Source organism: Pseudonaja textilis, chromosome 1 (assembly GCF_049901715.1).
Source record: "Pseudonaja textilis isolate UNSWEBS1 chromosome 1, rPseTex1.2, whole genome shotgun sequence".
NCBI lineage: Eukaryota > Metazoa > Chordata > Lepidosauria > Squamata > Elapidae > Pseudonaja > Pseudonaja textilis.
In genome coordinates, this window is record NC_141990.1 from 202,895,008 (window position 1) to 202,919,963 (window position 24,956).

The 24,956-nt window shown below is 36.3% G+C and overlaps 1 protein-coding gene across 2 annotated transcripts in view; it reads right to left on the bottom strand.

Annotated features, from left to right (window-relative positions):
• ARHGAP15 (Rho GTPase activating protein 15) overlaps positions 1-24,956 on the bottom strand; it is a 470,287-nt gene that overhangs the window by 197,794 nt on the left and 247,537 nt on the right. For both annotated transcript variants that reach the window (XM_087920289.1, XM_026717802.2), the window contains 2 exons: positions 22,231-22,329; positions 20,394-20,517 (listed from right to left, as the gene is read on the bottom strand). In XM_087920289.1, coding sequence (XP_087776415.1) covers positions 20,394-20,517; positions 22,231-22,329 — 223 coding nt within the window. The remainder of the gene's footprint in view (positions 1-20,393; positions 20,518-22,230; positions 22,330-24,956) is intronic.

The following is a 24,956-nucleotide window of genomic DNA, read 5'->3' on the forward strand; positions in this document are numbered from 1 at the left end:
ATCCCTTGATTAGGACACCAAGAATAGCATGTGCTACATGCTCCACCAAATATTTGCATCTCTATTGTAAGAAATATAGATGTTGCATTTAATTATAAACATCACTTACCTAAAAGCACTTTCGTATCCCAAGTAAGAGCTTAATTTAAAGTACTTTTCTGCAGCCTGATGTCCACCAGATGTGTTAAATCGTAACAAGGGTAGTTCTTGGCCATAAATGTGGCCATTTGCTTTGCTCATTTGAAATAATTAAAGTTGTGGTTGATAACTTTTCTGCAGGAAGGACAAATATGCTCTTGAAGATCTTCGAGGAGCCATGGTGGTGCAGTGGTTAGGGTACAATACTACAGGCTACTTCTGCTGACTGCCAGTTACCTGCAATTTGGAAGTTCAATCCTCACCAGGCTCAAGATTGACTCAGCCTTCCATCTTTCTGAGGTGGGTAAAATGAGGACCCAAATTGTTGGGGGCAATATGCTGACTCTGTAAATAGCTAAGAGAGGGCTGTAAAGAATTGTAAAGTGGTATATAAATCTAAGTGCTATTGCTATCTTGCTGTATTATTCCTAGTGCATCATAAATATTATATCAATTGATCAAAGAAAGTTTATCTCTGTTTTGCAATTACAATGAATCATGTAGATAACTTTTTTAAAAAATGCTGACTTTCTCAACATAATTCTGAAATTTAAATTCTGTTGTCATTAGTTTGCAGATAGATGAACTCTGAAGCCATATAGTAGGAGGTACCCTAACACACTGATTTTGGACTTGTCCAATCTATAAGAAAGTCCAAGTCCAGTGTATATGTACACTGGAAGATAAGCTTTTCCTATGGCTTGCAAAATTTGTTTAATAAACAAGTACATAATGAGGAAATAGAACATACAAAACATGTATACAAAAAGTAAATGGAAATTTCTGCAAAGTCTTCTGCTGAATTTGTGAACTTTGAAACTGAAGGAAAATCGAAGTCAGTAAACTGAGAAATTTTGCAGAAATAAAAATAGCAGAAAAATAACAGAAGTGCTTATGCCTTTCTACTGTGTGCACACGTGTATGTGTATATTGAAGCTACATTGGCTGCCAATTTACTTCCAGGTCCAATTCAAGATGCCATTTGTCATCTTTAAAGCCCTAAATGGCCTGGGTCAGATTATTGAAAGGACTGTCTTTTCCCAGTTGTATCTACCCATCTCACCAGAGCAGGGAGGCAGTTATGGGTTCTCTCTCTTAAGGAAATCTGTCTGTTGGGACCAAAGAGAAGGGCTTTCTCTGTAGTGATCCATCCCCCACTTAATCAGATTGGCCTCCACTTTGACACTCTTCCAAAAGGCCCTGAAGATATGGTTTGACCAATGGGCCAGGGACCCCAAGGTAACAAGAACCCATCAAGCAGTCGGTTTGATTGTTGTTGCCAGAAGGATGGGGTTTGGGGATTTTGTCTTGGAATTTTATTTTTGTGAGCTGCCTGGAGTCACTGAAAATGAGTTGGGTTGCTATATAAATTTTCTACACACACATACCTCACTCACACTCTACTGCTTGGGGCCTTTATGACAGGTATTGTTGGAATGCCAACTGGATTTCTCTAATGTTAATGGCAGAAAAAAACAATTAACCAGAAGTAATTTTATTGGTTGTCACTTGACTTCTCCTTGACTTTCCACTTACTGCAAATAGAATTCTACCCACTGGATCTGCATGCATGTAACATAAGAACTCGTATCATTTCCTCACCAAGAGCCTTCTCTGAATTGGAAAAGATGCCAAATTGTAGTTGTTCCTGCAAATCAGTGCTGACATATAATCACCGTTTATCTTAATTAGCTCTGAAATATGTGAGAAGAGTGACAGGGTGACACTTATCATAGGAAAAATATACCGGCAGCAAGAAAAGCAAGGGGACAAAAATGTGTATGATTCGCTGAGAGAAACACTTGAAACTAAGACCTAATCCTCTCACATCTATATTATGAACAAATCAAAAGTTGTAATGGAGTTGAGCTTAAGCTATTTGAAACATACTGAAATCACAGTTTTTGTAAAAGATGTTTCATAACCGAACTGTAGAATTGCTTATGGCAGAATTAGCACGATTGTGGAAGAAAGAAAGGAAAAAACAGTATACTTGAAATCCATATAATTTTGTACCAATATGATAATTGAGCAAGCAAAATATATGTCATACAAGGTTTGTTTTTTAAAAAGGAAAATTATGTACTTGCTCTGAAAAGAAATTAGGATCAGTGATTACTGTTTATTGAATAGAAATAAACAGTAACTTACAACAAAGTTACTATTCCATAGGTGTATCCATATTGACTTTCTGTGAAACGGGCAGATTTTAGGTACATTTGTTATTAAATTGGGGGGGGTTTGATAGAAAAGTGATTGGTGATAGATAATTAGTGGTGAACAAGATTGTACAATCCATTGAAGAGAGAGTTTGCCATAGCAAAGCATTCCTGGTAGGAGAGACTTCCATACAGGTACACTTATATTTATTGCCGACTGGGTTATTGTCAGCTGGTTTATGGATCAGAATCTACACATTTAAAGCAACAGTATACAAAAAAAAATCCTATTTTCCAGTAATGCAACAGATAAAACATATTTCAGTCTAAACATGCAGATGGCAGAGAAATAGATGAAGTTAGTTCAAATCAAAATAATAGAGTGTAGTTTTTGCCAACATTCTTAAATTAAACCCATTCTCAATCCTGAAAAAGACTAATTTGGGGTCAGGATTCACTGCTGAAAGTTTGGAAGTATATACAATATTATTTTAGGTCTTAGCTTGCTGAGCACTGAAAACTTCATATATTTATCCCAAATTTATCTTCTCTCTAAAAAATTGTGTTTTCTGCTTCAGTAGGTGTAAATATATATGTAAAAAGCTTTTTAACAAATAGATAAAAACATAATAGTTTTTGGTGTTTTTTATTTTCAAAATAGAAAGCAAAAAGAAGGAAAAAATGAAAACATTTTATTAATGGATAATATAGTAACTGGTTGTTTGATCCTACTGTTACTTATCTGACAGTTCTAGGTTAACACCTCTTTTAAATTATTATGGATATATCATCACCGCCACCACCATCATCATCATCACCACCACCACCACCACCATCATCATCATCATTTTTGCCATTGTCTCATCCACTGCAGGATGAAGGCTTCTTCCACATGTTTCCAACCAATACAGTCCTGAGTTTTCTTTTGCCAATTGGGCCCAAAATACTTGCTGGTGTCATTGATCCATCTTGTTTTAGGTCTCCTTCATGGATGCTTTTTAATTAAGTGGGATCCATTCTATGACTGCCTTGGTCCACCTGCCATCACTTCTTTTTGCTATGTGACCTACCCATTTCTATTTCAATTCTTTTACTCTCTTGATGATACCATATTAATTTTTTTCTATCTATCTATCTATCTATCTATCTATCTGATGAAACATAGATAGCTAGATAGCTAGATAGCTAGCTAGATAGATAGATAGATAGATAGATAGATAGATAGATAGATAGATAGATAGATAGATAGATAATGGTTACAATTAATCTGTAGAAACACAAAAGAATTAATATTTCTTTTTTATGAACAGAACATGTTTGACCTAGAAAAGTTATGGAGAGATTTACTTTTTACCCAGGGAACTGCCATATTACAAGTGGAAAACTCCCACACCCCAACATAACAAAAGAGAGTAAAGTGAATATAAAAGACACATTTGGAAGAAAAGAGGTGTGGAATTTTTTTTTAAAAAAATTAGTTGATAAAATATGATCTTGCAGTCGTCATATCTGATAAAATCAAAATAAAACCAAAAGCTCAAGCTTAATATACTTATGGAGCTTCAAAAAGAACTTAAAAATGATATCTAATCAAAACCCTAAATGCAATTTTGATATGTGTAAATTATAAATTTCGACTGAAGAATTGATATGTACATGTCTGGTAGGAATCTAGGTTGCCAACCACAAGTATATGGGAAAACAAAGCTGTTATGGATCCTTAAATCTAAATCAATGGACACAGAAAACAATGGACACAGTGACACATGCCACTACAAAAGAATACTAAATTATATAACTTTACCACATAGAGGACAAGGAACTGATATCTCTGATCAAATAAGAGATAAATCAAGTAGTCCAGCACATATTGAAAGCTTCAAGCTAACAGAACTCAAAGCAAAGTCACAAAGCTACATCTAGCTGAGCAGAAAAAAGGTCATCTGAAAAGTGAATATATACAGTATATTGTTTCATAAGGAAAGGACAACTCCGAAGTATATGAATGATATTTGAGGGAGAGGGAGGAAGGAATTATACATTATGTAACATCTACTGGAATTTACAGATGGACAATTCTAATTTAGTGGCATTAATTTATGACCAAACATTTATATTCACAAATCTGTCTACTGTAGACTTTCCTGTGATTTTCTATGAAAATCAATTCCTTTATTCTGACAACAATGTGATTACAAGTAGATTGTTTCTATGGAGGCACAGTCAAAATTAGATAGAATAGTTGAGTCATGCCCTAGCAACATTGGCTAGAGTAATACTATACTAATTCATAACATACAGCTATATAGATAGTAAGCTGGATTTGTTCCTTAGCTAAGTTTAAGCTAAGCTAAGTTTAAGCTAAGTTTATTTATTTTAAAGACTTATATGGCCACCCACTGTATGTATCATAAACCTGGGTGACTGATAGAAAAGCAATAAATATATCAAAAAATCATGAAACTGTAACAAAAATTTTCAGCATCCCAAAATAACACTTCCCCATACATTAGGCTTTCACTTTCCTGGCTTCTAGTCTCCCTGCCCCAACACTTATGACAAGATGTTGCTTTCAGTTTCTTGTTTCTTTCTAACCCAGGGATCGCCAACCTTTTGGACCTCAGGGACCATCAAACTCATAATTTTAAATCCTGTGAACCAAAGACCCTTGGAAAATCCCCCAAAAAGTCTGCAGGAAAATTACCCACCCCGTTTTCCTACCGATTGATCATTCTTTATTTGGGATTGCAGGATACCATCTCCATCTCCGTTCTCGGGGGAAGAGAGAGACTTTTGGCTTCATGCAAGGAAAGCAGAAGAAGCAGCAGAAGTCTTTCTTTCTCTCTCCCAAAGTCTGCCAGAAATGAGTCTATGTGAGACCTGTTACACCGGCACAGCCTCTTGGAGCAGGAGGCCTTGCAGGGTCCCAAAGAGTCATTTCTGGTGGAGTTTGGGGGAGAGAAAGAAAGACTTTTGTTGCTTTCCTTGCGTGCAGCCAAAAGCAGAAGAAAGAAGCAGCCCAGTGGCCAGGCCAGGTGAGTGGGGCATGTGGGGCAAGTTCCCCCTCTCTACCCTCCCCCCCCCTCACTACCTCGTGGTGCTCACAATGCAAGAGGCTCAGCCTTGTGTTCCCGTGCAGCCTGAATTAGGGGTGACATTTCTCTGAGGACTACCAATTTTTTTTCACAGACCACCGGTGGTCCCCGGCCCACTGGCTGGCGACCACTGCTCTAACCTATACAGATCATTCTCCAATCAAACAACTTGCTCTGTCATTTCAGACGCCTATATATATTTCACAGATAATCTTATGCTATAATTTACTCCCTGACAAATTAATCATCACCCTAAACTCAGATTTCCAAGTTGTATTAGTACCGCTTTATAAATCCTTAGTAAGACCACACTTGGAATACTGCATCCAGTTTTGGTCACCACAGTACAAAAAAGATATTGAGACTTTGAGGGGGAAAAAGTGCAAAGAAGAGCAATTAAGATGATTAAAAGCCTGGAGACAAAAAAAATAATAATATGAAAAACAGTTGCAGGAATTGGGTTTGTCCAGTCTAGAGAAAGGAAGTGGTGATACAACAGCAGTATTCCAGTATACTGGAATACAAAGAAGTGGCAGGGGGAGGGGGGGGCATGTTTCAACTTATTTTCCAAAACACCAGAAGGGAAGACAAGAAACAATGGATTGAAGCTAAACAAGGAGAGAAGCAACCTGGAATTAAGGAGAAACTGCTTAACAGTGAGGACAATGAACCAGTGGAACAGCTTTCCTTCAGAAGTTGTAGGGACTCCATCACTGGAGGTTTTTAAGAAGAGATTGGAGAGCCACCTGTCTGAAATGGTATAAGGTCTCCTGCTTGAGCAGGGGGTTGGACTAGAAGACCTCCAAGGTCCTTTCCAGCTCTATTCAGATTATTATTATATTTTGATTGCAAAAAATAAGCATTATTTTTGTCTCCCAAGTGTCAACCTTTTCATTGATATAAATAGGAATTCATGTATAAAGACAAAAAAAGAGCTTTGAAATCAGAAGAAAGCTTTACTCCAACAGAAGAGGATTTATTATTATTTTTGCTTAGTCTAACTTTCACCAAATAACCTCCTTTAACTTGTTTTCCCTTAAACTGAGTTGGAGTGGTGGAACTGGGGCACACATTTGTTTTTAAGGAATCGATCAATTCACAGGAATGTGCTTCCATCCATTAAAGTCTGGTTTCGGGAGATATAATATACATGAATTTGACCACCAAGTTGGGAAAAAAAGTTGTAAACATTTAAATGATGTCTCCACCACAAACAACAACAAGTAAGAAGGTAAATGAGTATTCTTTGCCTTAATCAAAAATCCTAAATCAGAAATTGCCTGATTGGATACAAATATATTTGTATACCCTCTTATTCTCATCACCTTTCCTTCCTTCCTTCCTTCCTTCCTTCCTTCCTTCCTTCCTTCCTTCCTTCCTTCCTTCCTTCCTTCCTTCCTTCCTTCCTTCCTTCCTTTTTCTCTTTCTTTCTTTTTTTCCCTTTCTTTCACAGAAATTATTTCAAAATCACTAGGAAGCTAACATCTAGATTAGTTATAAATAATTACATGGACAATGGGAAGAAAAAAATATTCTTTCTGTACATAATACAACTGAGATTTAGTTTTGTTCTCTACAAAACTATTACTAAGAAGTACTAATTAGGAATAATTCTAACAAAGACTAATAAATCATTAATAGGATTAATCAGAAGTAAAGCAAATAACAGTGTTAGCAAAGAATGCCATCACTGATTATTTTGAAACACAATTGTATAAAAAAAAACACATACAAGGGCACACAGGATCAAGTCATAGGCATGTCACTTCACAAGTTTCTTGTTCAGCTGGATGCAAGCTTGTCATTGTTCAGCGATGCGGAAGATGTAAATAGGAGTTGTTAAACTAGCATCAGTAGGTTAATTAATTGAATATTTTCTGTACAGGTCGTAAAAAATAATATATTTCTCTTTTATCTTGAAAGGAAATGCAAAACCGAGGTCAACTGGATGCATGACTTACAGTAATTTTGTATCTTATAATGCCTGTTTGAATCACACATTGTAAAAGTTAGAGATTAGTCTTGATCAGGGAATGTAATTCATAGTTGATTTTATTTTGAGTAACAAAATCAGCTTATCAGAAATGCATATAGATTTATTTGTCAAATCTCAAACTAGTGAGATAAACAGTGTTTTAAAACATAAAACAACACTTTAAAGGACAAAACTTTAAATGAAATAATTATATTGCATTGTTATGATCTTAGGAAAGAACTAAGGTAGGGCTACATAAATACAAATAATTAGAATATATAGAAGCCAAAAGATTATACAAGTCTAACTCTTTGCTGCCCTCTAGTGGTCATCCAAAGTTTTGTAGTCCACATCTGGCTGCCCCTAATTTAGGCAACCAAATAGACCAAAATGGTTTGCCACTAATTTCGCTAGCCTATCTTCAACCTAATCTTGTAATCTTCACAATGATTTTGGAGGTCCCTAGGGAGGTGAAATAAGGTCTTTCAAATTGTATACTCTTTGTCCATCTGCACTCCAGATTTTTGCATCTGAAGCCTATTCAACCTGGATTATCTATCAGCTATCATAATCAAATTACATGACTTTTTTTATTTTTGTTTTTATACATCTGTTTATAATATTTAGATCCAGTCTTGCTTCCATGGGCAAACTCAAGAGGGAAAACATTGTTCCCTTGTATTCTTAGTCTGGAAGGGGGGAGCTCAAGTTTATACAATCACTTTGATGGATGGATTGGACTGCAGCTATTAGACAAACTGGTGTTATATGCAGGAACCAAACATGGACCTAGAAGTTTATATTCTAACCTTCAGTACTAGGAAAGTTTAACTGAGAGAGAGAAAGTGCAAATGATTAATCTTGGAATCCTCTAACATTACTTACTCTGCAAATTGCGGTATATATGGATATAAATTATTGTTTAAAGAAGCTGTTTAGCTTCAGTAGCAATAGGAATTTTTCTATCCTACAGGCTCAAATAGAAAATAGTATAAATCTGAGTTGCATAAAATATAAAATACAATTTAACGAAACACAAAACCATTTTAAATATCTCTTTACAAGATTATAGGTGTAACTAAACAATTATAATAGATATTTACAATACTGGATGAGGCAGGACGGCTGTACTTAATAATCCTTCACTTTAGAGGAATTGAAGCCTGTTTGAAATATTCCTTTCTATAGTTTGCTATACAGATTTCACCAATATTGAGTTCATTTTTTTATTGAGAATATACAGCTCTCTCCTTCACAACAAAGATAAAATATATTTAGAAAGAATGTATTTGTAGATCCTTTATGTTTTTGAACTTAAGTCATTCAATCCCGTTTTGAACAAGTCTAGAGAGATTTTTAAGGCAGGCATTGTGTATTATACCATTCCCTAGAGTTCTGTGTATGATCATCTTTATGAAAAGCCTCTTTGGCTCCCCGTTGAATAAATATGCATTTTATTTCACTAATCTTGAAACAACAGGAATAAAGTTTGCCCAGGTCTTTTATACCTCAGAGAACAAAACCAATAGTACAAATCTTTAGAGAGAAAGGATATACAAAAAAGGCTTGAGGTGAATGTTTCAAAGTAAATATTCTTAAATGATGTGCAAATTATTCCAGCACTTGAACATGATTTATGAAAGAGGATTAAGCAACTGAAACAAGAACCCAGTTTAAAACTGTTTGGGTTTCAAAGTCAGAGATGAGAGGTTGTTACTGGAAAAGGAGGAATAAACCAATGACAGCAATCTATGGCAAGGTGTTCTTTGACGAATCCTCTCTTACATTGCATACCACTGCCACTTAAACTCCAACGTAAGATCTAATTCAAAATCAGACACTTTTTTTACTCTACTGTGATATAAAAAGTAATATATACCTGAGTGACAACAATAGTGAAATAATGAAAACTTTAGTCACATTAAGAACTTGAACAAACAAATTATTGCCAATGCTCTATACTCATAAAGCAACAACTGATTACTTTTTAATTAGAATGTGGCAAAAACATGTTTCTTTGAAAATAAGACCGTGTCTTATATTTTTTTTACCACCAAAAAAGGCACCAGGTCTTATATTTGGGGGAGGTCATCACTTGCGCACATCGCCCCCGACCTCTTTTTCACTGTCAGAGTCCTTCAGGAACTTCTTTTTCTGCGCCTGGCAAGGCTTTCCTGAAGGCCTCTACAGCCCATAACAGAGCTCTGGATCGATCCAGAGCTTTGTTATGAGCTACAGAGGCCTTCAGGAAAGCCTTGCCAGCCTTGCTGGCTGCAAAAGAAATGGGCCCGCAAGTCAGGTGTTGGGATGTGTGAGGCCTGGTTACAACTGTCCAAAGGTAAGTAGTAGCGCAGCTCCATCCCCCCTTCCCCACCCTAACTTAATTTTTACCCATGCACTCTGGAGTGGTTGGGATCTTAATTAGGGCTTATTTTGGGGTATAGGGCTTATATTGGGCGCACGTGTAAAAATCAAGACTTACCTTCAGGGTAAGTCGAATTTTCAGAGAAACAGGGTAATATTTACAATACAAGGTCACTTCAGGCAATTGTTATAAATGGCTAAATGTTATAGCTGCAATTGTTTCTAACTACTTGCGTTCGAATTCTCTCAACTTTTCTTCCTTCATCAAAAATAAATAATAATTTTCTAAAATCTGATAGCTGGTAAGAAGTGTATCAGATTCAAAGGCAGGCAGGCTACTTTGATGCTCCCAGAAAGAGAGATTTTGTGAAACCTTCCATCATTTCATCGTTTTGTAAATTATGGCCTTCCGCCTCCCTGGTTACCTGTTGTAATGCTAGGAGGAAAAGAAAATCGGGAGTATATGTGAACCTATGAAGTATATTCTGGATGAAGCAGGAATAAATCTTATAGCCTATGCATTAATGTTCTTGACATAAACATCAGGATTCATATTACTATTACATTGCCATATTGTAAAGTATTAACCCACTCATATTAAGAAAGTGGTAAAGACCTCATGTTGTGTACTATGAAAAATATGGCTCTTATATAATTGTACCAATGACAGCAGTTGTCTAATGGCTCTGCTTTTAATAAAAGTAGGTCACTGTTTAACAATAGTGCTTAAAAAAAGATTGACATCCACCTTCTGTAGGAACACAATTGGAATATTTCAGTAAATATAGCTTTTTCCATAAAATGTTTATATGAATACTACTGTATGTAATTACATTTTGGTTCAAAACAAATTGATGCCCTTTAAAAAGTACTACAAAGTGAAGGAAAAATAGAAGTTAACATGCAATTATTACTTACGATTATATAAAAGAATGGACGACAGAAAAATAATCAATCAGGAATCACAGAAGATGAACTAGTAAAAATAGCATGAAATCTTACATTTCTATTATTTCTCAGCTGACAGAAATACACATAGCATTATAATACAATGTCCCTGAAAATGGTATATGTACCAAAGAGCTGCTTTGCCAGTATTTTCTTGATTTTATCAATAGAAATGTCCCTTGTGATATAGTACCAGTCTATTCGGCTCAAGTAACACTTATTAAGAAGCACAACATGGATATTTTGTGAAGATTGGTGATAACTCCATAACAGTGGCACCCAAAGAAATAACCACACCATTACTGAAAGCAAACCAGCACTTCTTGTCAAGATGATGTGGGACTAAACAATATAACTTCAACATATGCATCATCCATTGATTAGGCTGCTCACGATAAAGAGCATATAGAATTCCCGCACTCCCCATACTCCAAGGAACATTCATACATTTGCTATACTACTCAGACACCAGCTTCTGTTTGACTCATCTGAGTTTTTTGCAACATTGCTACTTTTTCCACTCAGTGGCTAAGACACTGAGCTTGCCGATCAGAAAGGTCGGCAGTTCGGTGGTTCAAATCCCTGGCACCATGTAACAGAGAGAGCTCCCATTACTTGTCCCAGCTTCTGCCAACCTAACAGTTCAAAAGCATGTAAAAATGCAAGTAGAAAAATAGGGACCACTTTGGTGGTGTTCTGTGCACCTTTGGCATTTAGTTATACCGGCCACATGACCACAGAGATATCTTTGGACAGTGCTGGCTCTTCAGCTTTGTAACGGAGAGGAGAACTATCCCCTAGAGCCAGAAATGACTAGCACGCATGTGTGAGGGGAACCTTTTACCTTTTAACTGTGGGGGCTGGGTGTGGGTGGGATATAATGCATACAATATGAACTAAAGATATGTGGAAGATGGCTGAGTAGGACAAGGAGATGTAGGACAAGGAGATGACCATGGATTGGTTTCAACATACTTCTGAGAAAGATCAAGTGGTTGAAACATAGAGCATGTGCAAGCATTCTTTCCTTTAATTTCCCTATATTTCTTTCTCTTGTGTCTTTTAGACCAGTGGCCCCCAACCTTTTTTGTGCCACTGCCCAGTACCGGCATCACGAAATGATCCGTGGCCCGGTATCGGCATCAGCACACATGACAAGGCAAGGCGAGCCGAGAGACCAGCCAGCCAGCCGTCCCCCGCTTCTCCCTGCCACCTTCAACTCCTCCTTTGTACCTTTGTTGATGGGCTTCGCTTCGGGACGGCTTCGGGACGGTCGCTCAGCTCGCCTTGCCTTGGGTGCTGAAAGAATCCTCGTGCCTTAGTTTCGTTCAAAGCCCCCTCCCCTTCGATGAAACTAAGGCACGAGGATTCTTTCAGCATCCAAACGCCACTTTCCAACCGGAAAAGCTCACCCGGAAGCACTTTCTCATCAAACAATATGGCGGTGCCCAGCAAACTGGCGGCCCGGTAGGAAATGTTCCACAGACCGCTACTGGTCCACGGCCCGGTGGTTGGGGACCCCTGTTTTAGACTATAAGCCTATAAACAAGGACTGCCTTTCTTTTGATGGTTATACTGTAGTACAGGGGTGTCCAACTCACATCATCATGGTGGCATCATGTGACATGTCGGGACTTTTCCCCTCTTCATTAAGCTGAGCATGGGCGTGGCCAGTGCAGGATGCATCCGGCCCATGGTCTGGGAGCTTGACACCCCTGCTATAGCAGCTAGCTGTCCTAGAACCCCTTTCATTTGTAAGGCAAGATAAATATGGGAACAAATGATCTGTTATTTCTTTCACTCAATATATTATCCTTGAAGAAGAGGGGTTGTAATGGTCGCTCAGTAGTTAAGACACTGGATCTGTTGGCTGGAAAGCCGACAGCCTAGATTCACCACCTGAGTGCCACATGACGGGGTGAGCTCCTGTCTTTGCTCCAGCTCCTGCCAACCCAGCACTTAAAAAACACGCAAATGCAAGTAGATAAATAGGTACCACTTCGGTGGGAAGGTAAAAGTGCTCCGTGATGTCATGCTGGCAACATGACTGAGGAAATGTCTTCAGATAGCATTGGCTCAATGGCCTTGAAATGGATATGAACATTGCCCCCTAGAGTTGGCTATGACTAGCAGAATAAAATCTGCAGGGACTTCTTTATCCTTGAAGAAGCCACATTCATAGCACAACAGCAATATATGAATTTGTCCTTAATATACATGATATGAAAAATAAGGGTCAAAAGCCCCCAAAGCCAAAGCCCCCAAAAAAAAAAAAAAATTAAGAGAGCTATACAGGTAATCCTCGAGTTATTATCATAATTGAACCTGGCAATTACAGTCATAAGTTGTGATGGTTTTAAAGTGGGTTGCCACGTGACTCAATTTTATGAACTTTTTAAAGATGGTCATTAAGCAAAGGAGGTGGTCATGAACTGGACACTGCAGTCGTTAAGCAGACACCACAGGGAAACACATCATTAGCTATGGGCCTGGTTTTTTGCTGGAAACCAGTTGTGGGATTCAATTTTTTTTTTTTTACTACTGATTCTGTGTGCATGGCTTGGTGTGCGTGGCTTGGTGGGCATGACAGGGGAAGGATATTGTAAAATCTCCAGTCAGAGGTAGTATTTGCTGGTTCTCCGAACTACTCAAAATTTTCCGCTACCAGTTCTCCAGAACTGGTCAGAACCTGCTGAATACCACTTCTGCTGGAAATCAAAAGTACCTGCCAGTTTCCAGCAGAATTATTGTAAATCATAGGTGTGTGACCTCAGGTTGCTGCAGATGACCATGAATGTGGGATGATTGTGAGCACCCAAAATGTCATTATGTGACTGCAAAGAGGAATGATGTCCAAACTTCAAAACTGGCTTTTGAAGTTCAGCCAGGTCAAACTTCAAAATCAATATCTTTTGGAGAATCTGTTGTAGATTTGAATGGCCACCATGTGACCAGACGTACATTGAGGATTCCTTGTATCCAATTCTGGACATTCATTAGCAGGATGGAAACATTTGATGAACATATCACCTCCTCACTGTTGCTACCCCTGCACTCTCTCCTTCACATCTGCTCTGGGAAATGGGGAGACTTCCCGCAGCACAATAGCAGGGTGCGTTGGGAACGGAGCAAGATAATAAGGAAGGAATCTCACCTTGTGTTCTATGCTCTTCTGGTGTAAATGCAAAATGTGATACAAACAACCGTGCCATTACCCTAGGTTTGTTTCTTCAGACGTATTTCTGTTGCTTTTGAGATAAAAATAAGACTTCCAGAAATGTTCATGAAGCACTTGAAATAATGTAAATAAGACATACAAAGCCAGACCCAAATGGTAGGAGCAGGCTGGAAGTATACTGCTTTTGGACTGTGTTTCATTATCAAGCCTGAGACTGTATCTTGTCTCTTTATTTACTTACTAATAAATAAATCACTAGCTAAAGGGCACTCTTCTTCCTAGGAAAGCCCTTTGCTTTCATTGGGTGGGTGGGGATAAACATGAAGGGAAGAGAGGTGGTTATTCATAGCTTGGTCATGATCCAGAAAATTTATAATAGTTCTTTTATCATAACAATGGGAGGAAGAAAGAAGGATCCAAGCAATGCATGCCTAGCCATTATATATCCACCCAGTGCAGAAAAGTGTTACCGAAACCCCTATTTTCCAGGCAAAATGACCATGTTCCTTCTGCAGCAATCCAGGTAGGTCTGGAATAACACCTTCTTGAAACTAGAGTGAGTTGCAACCAGCCACAGTCAACATAATTGCATTAGGTATCTGACTCAATATAGAGCAGATCTTTATAGTTCCAACCGAAAATGTAAAATTAGCTTCTTACAAAAGTAAATGAGAGGGTTATTTTGGAAAGAAATGATGGGAGAATCCCCTACTGCAGTTCAAAACTGATCCCAATAAAATCAAAAGAATTTGGAATCCATCCAGGGGATGTTTGAAATAAATCCAACTTTAAATTGGGTGGATTCCAGTTGCATTTCTATTATTGTAGAAACCTCATGTTTCAAGTCCTAGGGACTGCAAACATTCTCAGCAGCACTCAGATCTTTTAAGAAATATAGCTCCTATAGTTCCTGATATTATTGTTTTTTTGTAAAATACATGCAGGGCATGCATCTGGAACCTGATACATGGATTCACAAGGAACGGACTGTAGAAACCGCATTCATTGTCAATGAAGTTTAGGAAGGAGAAGATGAGGAAGGATAGAGGAATTTATTAAAAAAGCTCTGAATCAGACATCATATGGCATCTAAGATCAATCCAGCTCTGTTCAAAATATGGGTTAATCTAGGCAGGATTGAGAAGCAATCCAAAACCAGGACCCAAACAAAGGATATTGGAACAAATCAGAGAACTAATAAATAAATAAATAAAATAAAATAAAATAAAATAAAATAAACAAACTAGAACAGCTTATTGTTATGTCAAATTTATTTCTTACACTCCTCCCACCCATAATGAGCTAAAGCTGGATATATCTAAATGATTTAAGATCCGAGGACACTGTAATTCCTATGAAAATATTACAATATGCAAGATAGTTTTCCCTAAGCAAGAAGAACCTATAAACTTAATGGTTTCTAGCTTGAGCTGCAGCAGTTACAGGAAAGGAACCATTTAAGAAATGCATTTTTTAAAGTCTCATCCAAAGACTATTAGTTCTAAGTAAAATTATAGTATTAAGGTGGTAAATTAATGGTCAACTCTGGAATCCAAATTCTTTCCTGTTTAGCTCTGACTGTGCTCCAGGATTTCTGTCTAATTAGGTTCTGTACAAAGGAGTAATGTCTGATAAATAATTAATTTACTATGCTTCTGAATAGGAACTACAATATATCTTGTTGAAGGTATAATGTGCACTGAATGGCCACTCAATATCTCTAAATAGTAGTAAATTGCATTTACCTGTAAAGAAATAATGTAGCATAAAAAACTGAGAAGAAAATCAGAATGATGGAAGTGTTAAGAAAATTATCAGCATTTGCTGAACTGACCTTCACTTGCAGCCATTGTATGATAAATGTTTAAGGGTTCTTGATTCAAGAAATAGCCTTGTACAAATATACAAATGTGTACAAATATGCATGCTTAAAATATGTTTATCAGCTTTAGGGGTTAGAAATCCATTTATAGCTAGATAGGTTTCAATTAATAATAAACTGTGGATCTACCCATATAATTAAGCTTTCCTTTTTTAAAAAAAGCATGTTAAGTCATTTAGCATAAGATGCATGTTAATAGATGGATCTTATTTATTTTTTCTATAGTTTGTAGCCTTTTTAGAGGTGTCTTTGTGAATGGAATAATAGTTGTGAATAAGAAAATGCTAGAACCAGTCATTTTATTAACTTGATCCCTGCTTGGGCCTCGCCTTCCCCTACCTACAAATGAAAAGATTTAGCAAAATACTGGACCAAGTCAAAGCCTTAGAAAACAGAAAAAAAGTGATATGGTCAAGTATCCAGTTCCTTTATCTGTAATTATTTCTCCATGTTAGTATCCAACCATTTTTCAATTATTAAATATATACACAGTGGGAAACATATTTTGTGTGTGCCTTTGAGTTAGTGTTGATTCCTTCAGTTACCTGGAGAAGTCACTGGAGTTTTCTTGAACAAAGTTTGGAGATGTGGTTTGCCCTTGCCTGCTTCCTAAGATTGAGAGGGACTGATTGGCCCGAAGTCACACAGATAGCTTTTCACCTAAGGTGAGACTATAGTTCATACTCTCCCAGTTTAATGCCTTAACTGCCTCAAACTGGCTCTCCAAGAACATACTCTTACATAGAATATGTGATACATCCCTAATAAGGATTCTTTAAACAGTTATAGGAATCCAGCAAATTTTATATACATCCATAATTCACCCTGTTAACTTAGGAAGAAGGATGAGAGTACAACTTAGGAGGAGGATGAGATATAACTTAGGAGGATGTTAACTAGGAGGATGAGTCGAAAACACCTACACCAGGTAATAATATCCCAATGTTCTTTTAAGTCTAAACACTTTTCAGTTGCAGAAAAGTGAAGGTTGAATACCTTAGTGTCCGATATGGCAGAACCCCAGCCTTTAATATCAGGAGAGAGAGAGAAGAAAGAATATGAAACATACAAATTCCATTTCTCATCTTAAATCAGAAACTGATTTCTGATTCATTTTACTTGAAGTATGAACATGTTCTTCCGTCCTTAGTTTCCAAAGACTAGCCAAGAAACACAACTATTCTACTTTTTAAAAACTCTTTTAAAATGCCCTCTCACAAATCCTGGATGGATCGTCTTGAGCTTTGCAATCAAACTGGACAATGGAACGACCACCTGTTAACTGCTAACAATGTGTCATTACCACTTCTCAGGCCTTTTTTAAAGCAATTTTGGCTCTGGCTGCTGATAATTCTGGCAATGATACTGGTGTGAACATTAAGGGCATGGAAAGCCAAAGGCAAAAAACTGACAACACAATTTGTGCCTTGACTACTAATAAGTAAGCAAATGCTAACATTTTTCTAATTCCACATAATTACTCTCTCTCAAGGGGCCAAAAGAAAATTCGAAATACATATTTTTAAGGCAACTCAAGCTACACAGTATAAACATACACACAAAGCTGAAATTTGTACAAGTTCACAGTGGCTTGTTCTTCCTTTTAAAAAGAAAGTTTTAGCACGGCAGGGGCTCCTCGCAACTTTTTTTTTTTTGTGGTTCAAGTGCTGGGTTGTCTGCTAACTTTATCTCATTGGTGGGAACTTGATCTGTCTTCTAAATCATTACTGAAGAGATGTTAGAATTATGATGCCAAGAAGCATAAAAGACAACAACAAATGGTGAGACAGTTTAATGGCTTCCTGCCAGAAAAAATGGCAAAGAGGTAGGGGCCCATGGATTGGAGTTGTTCTCCATGAGCCACTTTTAAGTAGGGTTGAACAAAGGAGAGACAAACATATCTTTAGCAAGGCTGGAAAGAAGTCAGATCTACATCCTAATGGGAACAACGTTATATAAAATGTTGATTGCTAGAACAATAAATACATTCAATATATTTACCCTGAAAATGCTGGGGCATTTGATATAGCCTCCGTCAGCTGTCGAATTTGTCTCGTTTAGCTTCTTAACTAATTGTGGTGTAGGTATAGCCGACTGAGTTAGCCATCTTGCAGAAATAGTATGCATCTGAAAGCTGACGCTAAGTGGCTAAGGAAAGCAGATGTTACCTTTTTCCTCTTTGTGTTCATCCGCCCTCTTACAATGGCACCTTGCTAGAAACAGCATGCTGAACAAAATGCATCAGAGCTGCTGCCAGAGCCAAGGTGTTCCTGAGCTACAAGGATCCAGTGATTCATTACGGTTTCTCTTCTCCCACTTCCTTCCCCCTGTCTGCTTGACAGGACTCCGCATAGGAGCTCATACACTTGACCGCTCTTAAAGAATGTGTTGAATGCTGTTTTTTTGCATCTCAGTAAGTTCTCTGGGAGAGAATATATATGCAGAATACCTGGTGGCATATTGGGCTATGTAGCCTTGGAGGTGGACCTTTTCATCCAGGCAGAATTGAATCGATGCATTGGTCATTTCCCATTTTCTTAATTTAGGTAACATTCTTACATTTTCATGGTCTGCTCACCAATAGTTCCTTATATGAACTATATATTTTGTACAATGTGGAATTCAAAGTGCTGGCATTTCCTATAAACCCCTTTATGGATCAGATCCTCATTATCTTCTCTGCTAATCTTATGAATTCTTCCCAAGAGAATATGGTTGTGATTGTCTAGTCTAATGAAAAGAAGGACTAGGGGAGACATGATAGCAGTGTTTCAATATCTCAGAGGCTGCCCCAAAGAAGAGGGAGTCAAGCTATTCTTCAAAGCATCTGAGGGCAGGACAAGAAGCAATGGGTGGAAACTAATCAAGGAGAGAAGCAACTTAGAACTAAGGAGAAATTTCCTGACAGTTAGAACAATTAATCAGTGCAACAACTGGCCTCCAGAAGTTGTGAAAGCTCCAATACTGGAAGTTTTTAAAAAGATGTTGGATAACCATTTGTCTGAAGTGGTGTAAGGTTTCCTCCCTAGGCAGGGGGTTGGACTAGAAGACCTCCAAAGTCTATTCTATTCTATTCTATTCTATTCTATTCTATTCTATTCTATTCTATTCTATTCTATTCTATTCTATTCTATTCTATTCTATTCTATTCTATTCTATTCTATTCTTCTGTTGAATGTTCAAGGGAATGGAGTAAAAGAATTGTGTTTTTATGAAGTTGTTTCAACACCTGTGAAATGCTTCTTCCTCCCCTACTTGATACTTTTTCAGAAGGAAACGGGTATCTTCAATAAAGGAGAACGTTTGTAGCTCAGGATTGAAATGAGGGGTCCTTAGTGCTCTCTGAGCTTGATTGTTTTCTTGCAGATATTTCATTACCCAAACTGGGCAACATTATCAGTGCCAGAGTATCTTTTTCACCAGCTTTATTGAGCTTAGATCAGGGGTATCAAACTTTATTTCATTGAGGGCCACATCAGGGTTATGTTTGACCTTGGGGGGACAGGGGGGGGGGGCATGGCAAGGGTGGGTGTGGCCAGCCCAACATCACTAGTGTCGGGGGTGCTTGTGGTGGCCCAAGTGCTCTGCCAGCTAAAATGGGCTCCCAGGCTCCATTTCCAGCTGCGACAGTCTCCTGCAACCCTCTGCCAGTGAAAAAAGAGATTGGGAGGGCCATTTTCACTGGCAAAAACACAGTGGGACAGTCCTTTGCTGTTTCCACGGTGGCTTTGTGGGCCAGATCCATGCACCCCATAGGCTGAATTCGGCCTGCAGGCCTTGTTTGATACCCCTGGTTTAGATGGTTGGGTAGGATGCTGCAGCACTAGTGCTCAGTAGGTGTTTAAATTTATGTTGAGCTTATATTTATTTTTATGGCTTTTTGTTGATTTTATTGTACTTACATTTTTATTCTTTGCTTTTTACTGCTCCTTTGTGAACTCCCCAGAATCTATGCTTAAGGTGGCATTCAATGTTTGTGAAATAAACCAGATGGATTTTTTTTTTTTACATATTGATATAGAGATCTTTATCTCGTAAACAATCAACAATATTTTCAAATACTTCAAACTGTTTCTGTCATAACTTCATTTATATGTAAAGCTCTATATCGTTAAGAATATAACAAAAGCTTTGCTGGATCAGGCCATGCATCCAGCATCCTGTTTTCCACAACTGATAGCTAAATCACTCCAGGAAACCTAGGAAAAAAATAGGAAGGCAACAGTGTTCCCCTGCTATTTAATGACATATTGCATCTGAACCTGGGAGATGAAATATAGTCCTCTAAAACATTGCTAATTTTGTATGTATAACAATGTTATCACTGTTAGACTAAACAAGATTGGTGCCATGTTTATTTTGGATTCAATGCTGATGCATCAAGAATTCACAAATTGATGCATGCTCCCTAATGATGCATTAATGCTGCACCCAACATAATTGGCACCCAACACACATTGAATGCAAGCCATGAATTTTTAATCACTCCACCCTCCATAAATTTTTGGTCCCATTTCTCTTCTTGAAGAGCCGTCACAACTAAAGAATTTGGAGGGGGAAAAACATTGGAGGGTCTAAAAGTCAAGTTAGAACACTGTATCTTACTAACAGAAGGTTCTCTATAACTTTTCATTACCAAAATAATTGTACTTACTTAAAGACTTTCTATTTTCTGTTTTTGGTTCCTTACTGTCAGCATGAACACCCAGTAATTCAGAACTAGAAGATCTCTGAATTTTGAGCTCATTGTTCTTTGATATGTAACTCTTCTCTTTAGGCTAGAAAGATAAAATGATAGAAAATATCCTTAGAAACATTTTGTGTAAATAAATGAAAGTAACAGAAATTTAGAAAAGAAAACAAAAGAAAACAAAGCAAAACAAATCAAAGTTTTGTACATGGTAAAAGAACATTTCATCTAAAGAAGTCACTGAATAAAGTATTTCACATAGCACTATTATAAACATGTAATTTAAAATCACTTTTTATTTCTACAGATTAAAAATCAGACATGAAAATATATTGGGCACTGATATATTACACACTTTTGTTTGAAAACACAGATCAAGTAAAAAAAAAAGGATTAAGTGCATGACATAAATGGAGCACAATTCAGTAACGTTATGTATTTGAAAAATTCATTTTCATGAACATATTGACTGCATGCTTAATCACCTTTCTCTGATTCCATCCTTTGAACTCATTGGAAAGGACCTTAGCATCAACTGAATTTATATTTATGCTTTTATTTATATTAACTGATACCTGAATTTATTCTGGGACTTACAGTTACAACTTCATTTATATTTATGTGCATATAAACATATGAAAGCTAGTATACTTCTAACACTAGATTTAGAAGAAGGCTATAAATGAATTTAATGAATTGATTAAATGTGTTTTAACATTACTACATTGAAATTGGTTCTGTGTCTGTTAGGTAGTAGGAAATGGGAGTATGGAAGAACAAGAAATAAAATATATATTATGATTGAAGTTCTTCCTTTTAGACACTGCAGTGTAAAGATGAAAGGGAAGTGCATACATTATGATGGCATAATATAAATCACATTTCATTATTTTGGCATAATCTAGGTTAGGATTGGATTCCTATGTATTCTTATGTATTGTAGAATTAATTGAAAATAATAAGATTCATATTTACAGTCTTTAGATAGACTGTTATTTCATCAGAACAATCCTGGGAAGAAATTTGAAATAAGAATATAAGAAGAAAATGTTCATTTTTAATTTTGGATCCATGTATTTATGAAGCCATAACAGTATATTTTACATGTTTATGTTGTTCTAATCAGTATTAGAGGAACAGACATTCTAGTATCTGCAATAAGCATCTTATTTGCTTCTTTCATTGTTATAAGAAAGTTTCATATATTCATTTAAAAGAGCAAATATTTTATATCCCCTTGTTAGAGATCATTTTACTGGACATATTGACAGCATAAGCTGATAAGACTATCAGAACTTAGTTCATAAAGCCTCATTCCCCAGGTAAAAATATATAGAATTGCAAATTTAGTATGTTGTGTCAATGGAATATTCAAACAACTGAACTTGTTAAATGTCAGAAGGAAGGAAGGAAGGAAGGAAGGAAAGAAAGACAGACAGCGGTCAGATGTTTACTCGAGTTATTGAACTATTGAATTCAACCGTACTAATAGTCCTCTTGAAGACTATGCAGTATAAATTACATACAAAGAAGAAGTTAAACTGCATTTGTTAATAAATGTTTATCTTACAACATATTTAATCATCATAATTTCAAAAAAATATACACCCTTCTTTTTCAAAACCTATTCAAATTATAATTTAGTTCAGAAGTACTTTTAAATAATAGATGTATGTAGGTGTTTTTCTTGAATCAAAGGGAACGAGGGAGATGCATTTTTAACTTGACTTGCTGCAAAATCATATGAACCCCTTAAATTACTGCATGATTAAGAAAAGCAAAATCTAAAACAAATGCATACCAATCTGTCAATTGTGTTTTTGATAGCACGGAACCAGTCCAATATGATGAAGTCAATATCTGATTGAAGAAGGACCTCATTTCCTGAAACTGTTGTGACCTTACAATGAGAAAATGACATATCAGCAAATCATTTGCTACATCATTTTATTTCAGTGTAATTCATCTTAGAAAGTCTTCTGTAAATAAAAATTAAAATCAGCAAAAAAAAAAAAAAAAAAAGGGAGCTGGTTCTGTTATTTCAAACTATTAAGTATTTCATGATAAAAGCTACTGTGACATTTCTTTACTTAAAATTCAGCAAATGTATGCATAAATAAAAAAATCAATATAAGGCAAATTCAATTTTTTATAAGTGTCTGCTCCAGGACAGCTTGCATGATTGGCAGATTATGTCAGTCCATACTGATCTGGGCAGCTGGTCTGCCTGATACTATTTGAACAAATAACATTTTAGAACAAGCTGCCTTTGATATTGGTGTGGCACTGTTTTTTTGTCTAAAACAACATTTCTAGGAAAAATGGAATATTCTTAGGCTTGTCCTAGAAATTTAAAATGATGCTTAAAGTGAATGTGGATGATGGTCTGAATTTGTTATGTTTATATTTGTTTCCCTAATTCCTTCATTGTAGTGAAGTTTCATATGAGAAATAATAAGGTACACATTATTAAAAGTTCTTACAATATTTAGTACTAAAATATCAGTAGGTATACGACTTATAACAAGCAAAAGTCATATTCCTATTCATCACTTAGGGGACACATGTTTAAAATACTGGTAATATCCCACCAACTTTTCCCATTGCCCAAAGTATTTTAATTAGTAGAATGTGGAGGATTTTGACTGGCCTTCTTTTTATCTTTTCTTTCTCAAGAGATCATCCACAACAGAATTTGCAGGCCAGAGTGACACACTAGACAGAAAAGTTCTGTTGCACAAAGTATTAGTGAATATTACATATAGCAAATTTTGAAGGCAAACTCGTTGAGGGGAACATTTAGTGACTTTAAAGAAACAAAAATGGTTTGGCTAGAACTGGCGGAATTAATCTGACCAAGTTTATTCACACATTATTATGAAATAGTGGGCCTTTTATATATAGAGAGAGAATTATCCAGGTTAATCTTTTATAGCAGATGCAATAAAGAATTTCATTGTTCCTTAAAGACTATAAAAACTTGGGACTGATGTCAGAACATGGTTGCCTTAGCATGTGGATAACTATACAAGATGTATAAAAACCTCAAATATTTTGTTCATATTTATTTCTGCTTGACAAATTGGCAGGAGCATCTCTATTTTTTGTAAGAAATATATTCTATGTATTTTGTTTATAACAACACACAAATATAAAATATATATTGGGAATATAGATTTGTCAAACATACACTGAGTTCTGTTAGCAATATATAATTAGAATAAATATTAACAATATCAATTCTATTTTCTACCTAGTTGAGTTGAATATCATCAGTGTTATTTGAATGACAACTTGTTTATTCAAATACATAGGAAAAGCTAACAAAATATAAATTCAACGAAACTGTCTTATGGTGTAAATACATATGTTCTGTCATTTGATCTTTCAGTTGGTGCATTTTCCCCCTCGTGGTATTATAAGTAAAAGATGTATTAATATCACATTGAAAAATCATGTATCAATCTTAACATTCTTCCACATCAAATAAAAATGAACTATTCGGTGACATAACTTTTGATTCCTCCCTAATACCTTCCTTCCATAACTTAGGCTCTTAACATCTTCCTGTGGACTTGTGGCTTTTCAGATAATTTTTGACAATTAACATAGATATATAGTACACATACCTATGTGGTATTCCTAGGCAGAAAATATTGCCCTATTTTATTCAATTATACCAACTTCCAAAATAACTATACATAAATCTTAAAAGCAGCTGTTGATTAAGACAGGTGTTTACATACATTGTGTATTTTAAAATAGAGGAAAGTGGGTGTTAGTCACAGAATTTTAAAATGCCATTATATTTAATGAGCTTGAGAAGTGCACACATAATAAGTATTTAATTCTTGTTTGGGACTGTGATTCTGTAGGATAAAAGATTTGTGTTTAAGGGGATATGACCATTTCCACAAGATTTCTAGGCTCAGCAATAACACAAAAGTAACTAGCTGATGGGTCATATCTCTCACACTTCAAGTTTACACATTTCCATTTTGGGTGACTTTCAAATGTTTAATGTAACATTGTCAGTATAATCATGGAGGGAGGGAGGGAGGGAGGGAGGGGGGGGGGGAGAATTAGACTAAATGCAATGGTCAGTCCAGTCTAGTTTGTATCTTCCAGCGCAAATATCATTTAAATTATTAATATAAATTTTGGAGTTTTGAAAATTCAAAGCAAGGCATAATTAGTGAGTTTATTTTGAAGGCTTAAGAGGAATGTAACTTAGTTCACTCTTCCATTGAATAAATTCAAGCTTTATTAAAATAAAACTATTTCAGTATTGCATAAAAATATGTATCCTTATGATATGTAAAAAAGCTACTTCAGTGCTAACAAGCAAAGCAACATTCATTTTGAAGGTGTTTGTTTTAATGTGTTGTTTGTAATCATTGTATATAATTGGTGATGTATGACTATATCAGCAAAAGTAGATAACAGAACAGGGAAAAGTTAATTCATTTAAAATACTGTCTGTATCTCAAACAAGTCCCTTTCTCATAATCTTCAGAGTTGCTAGAT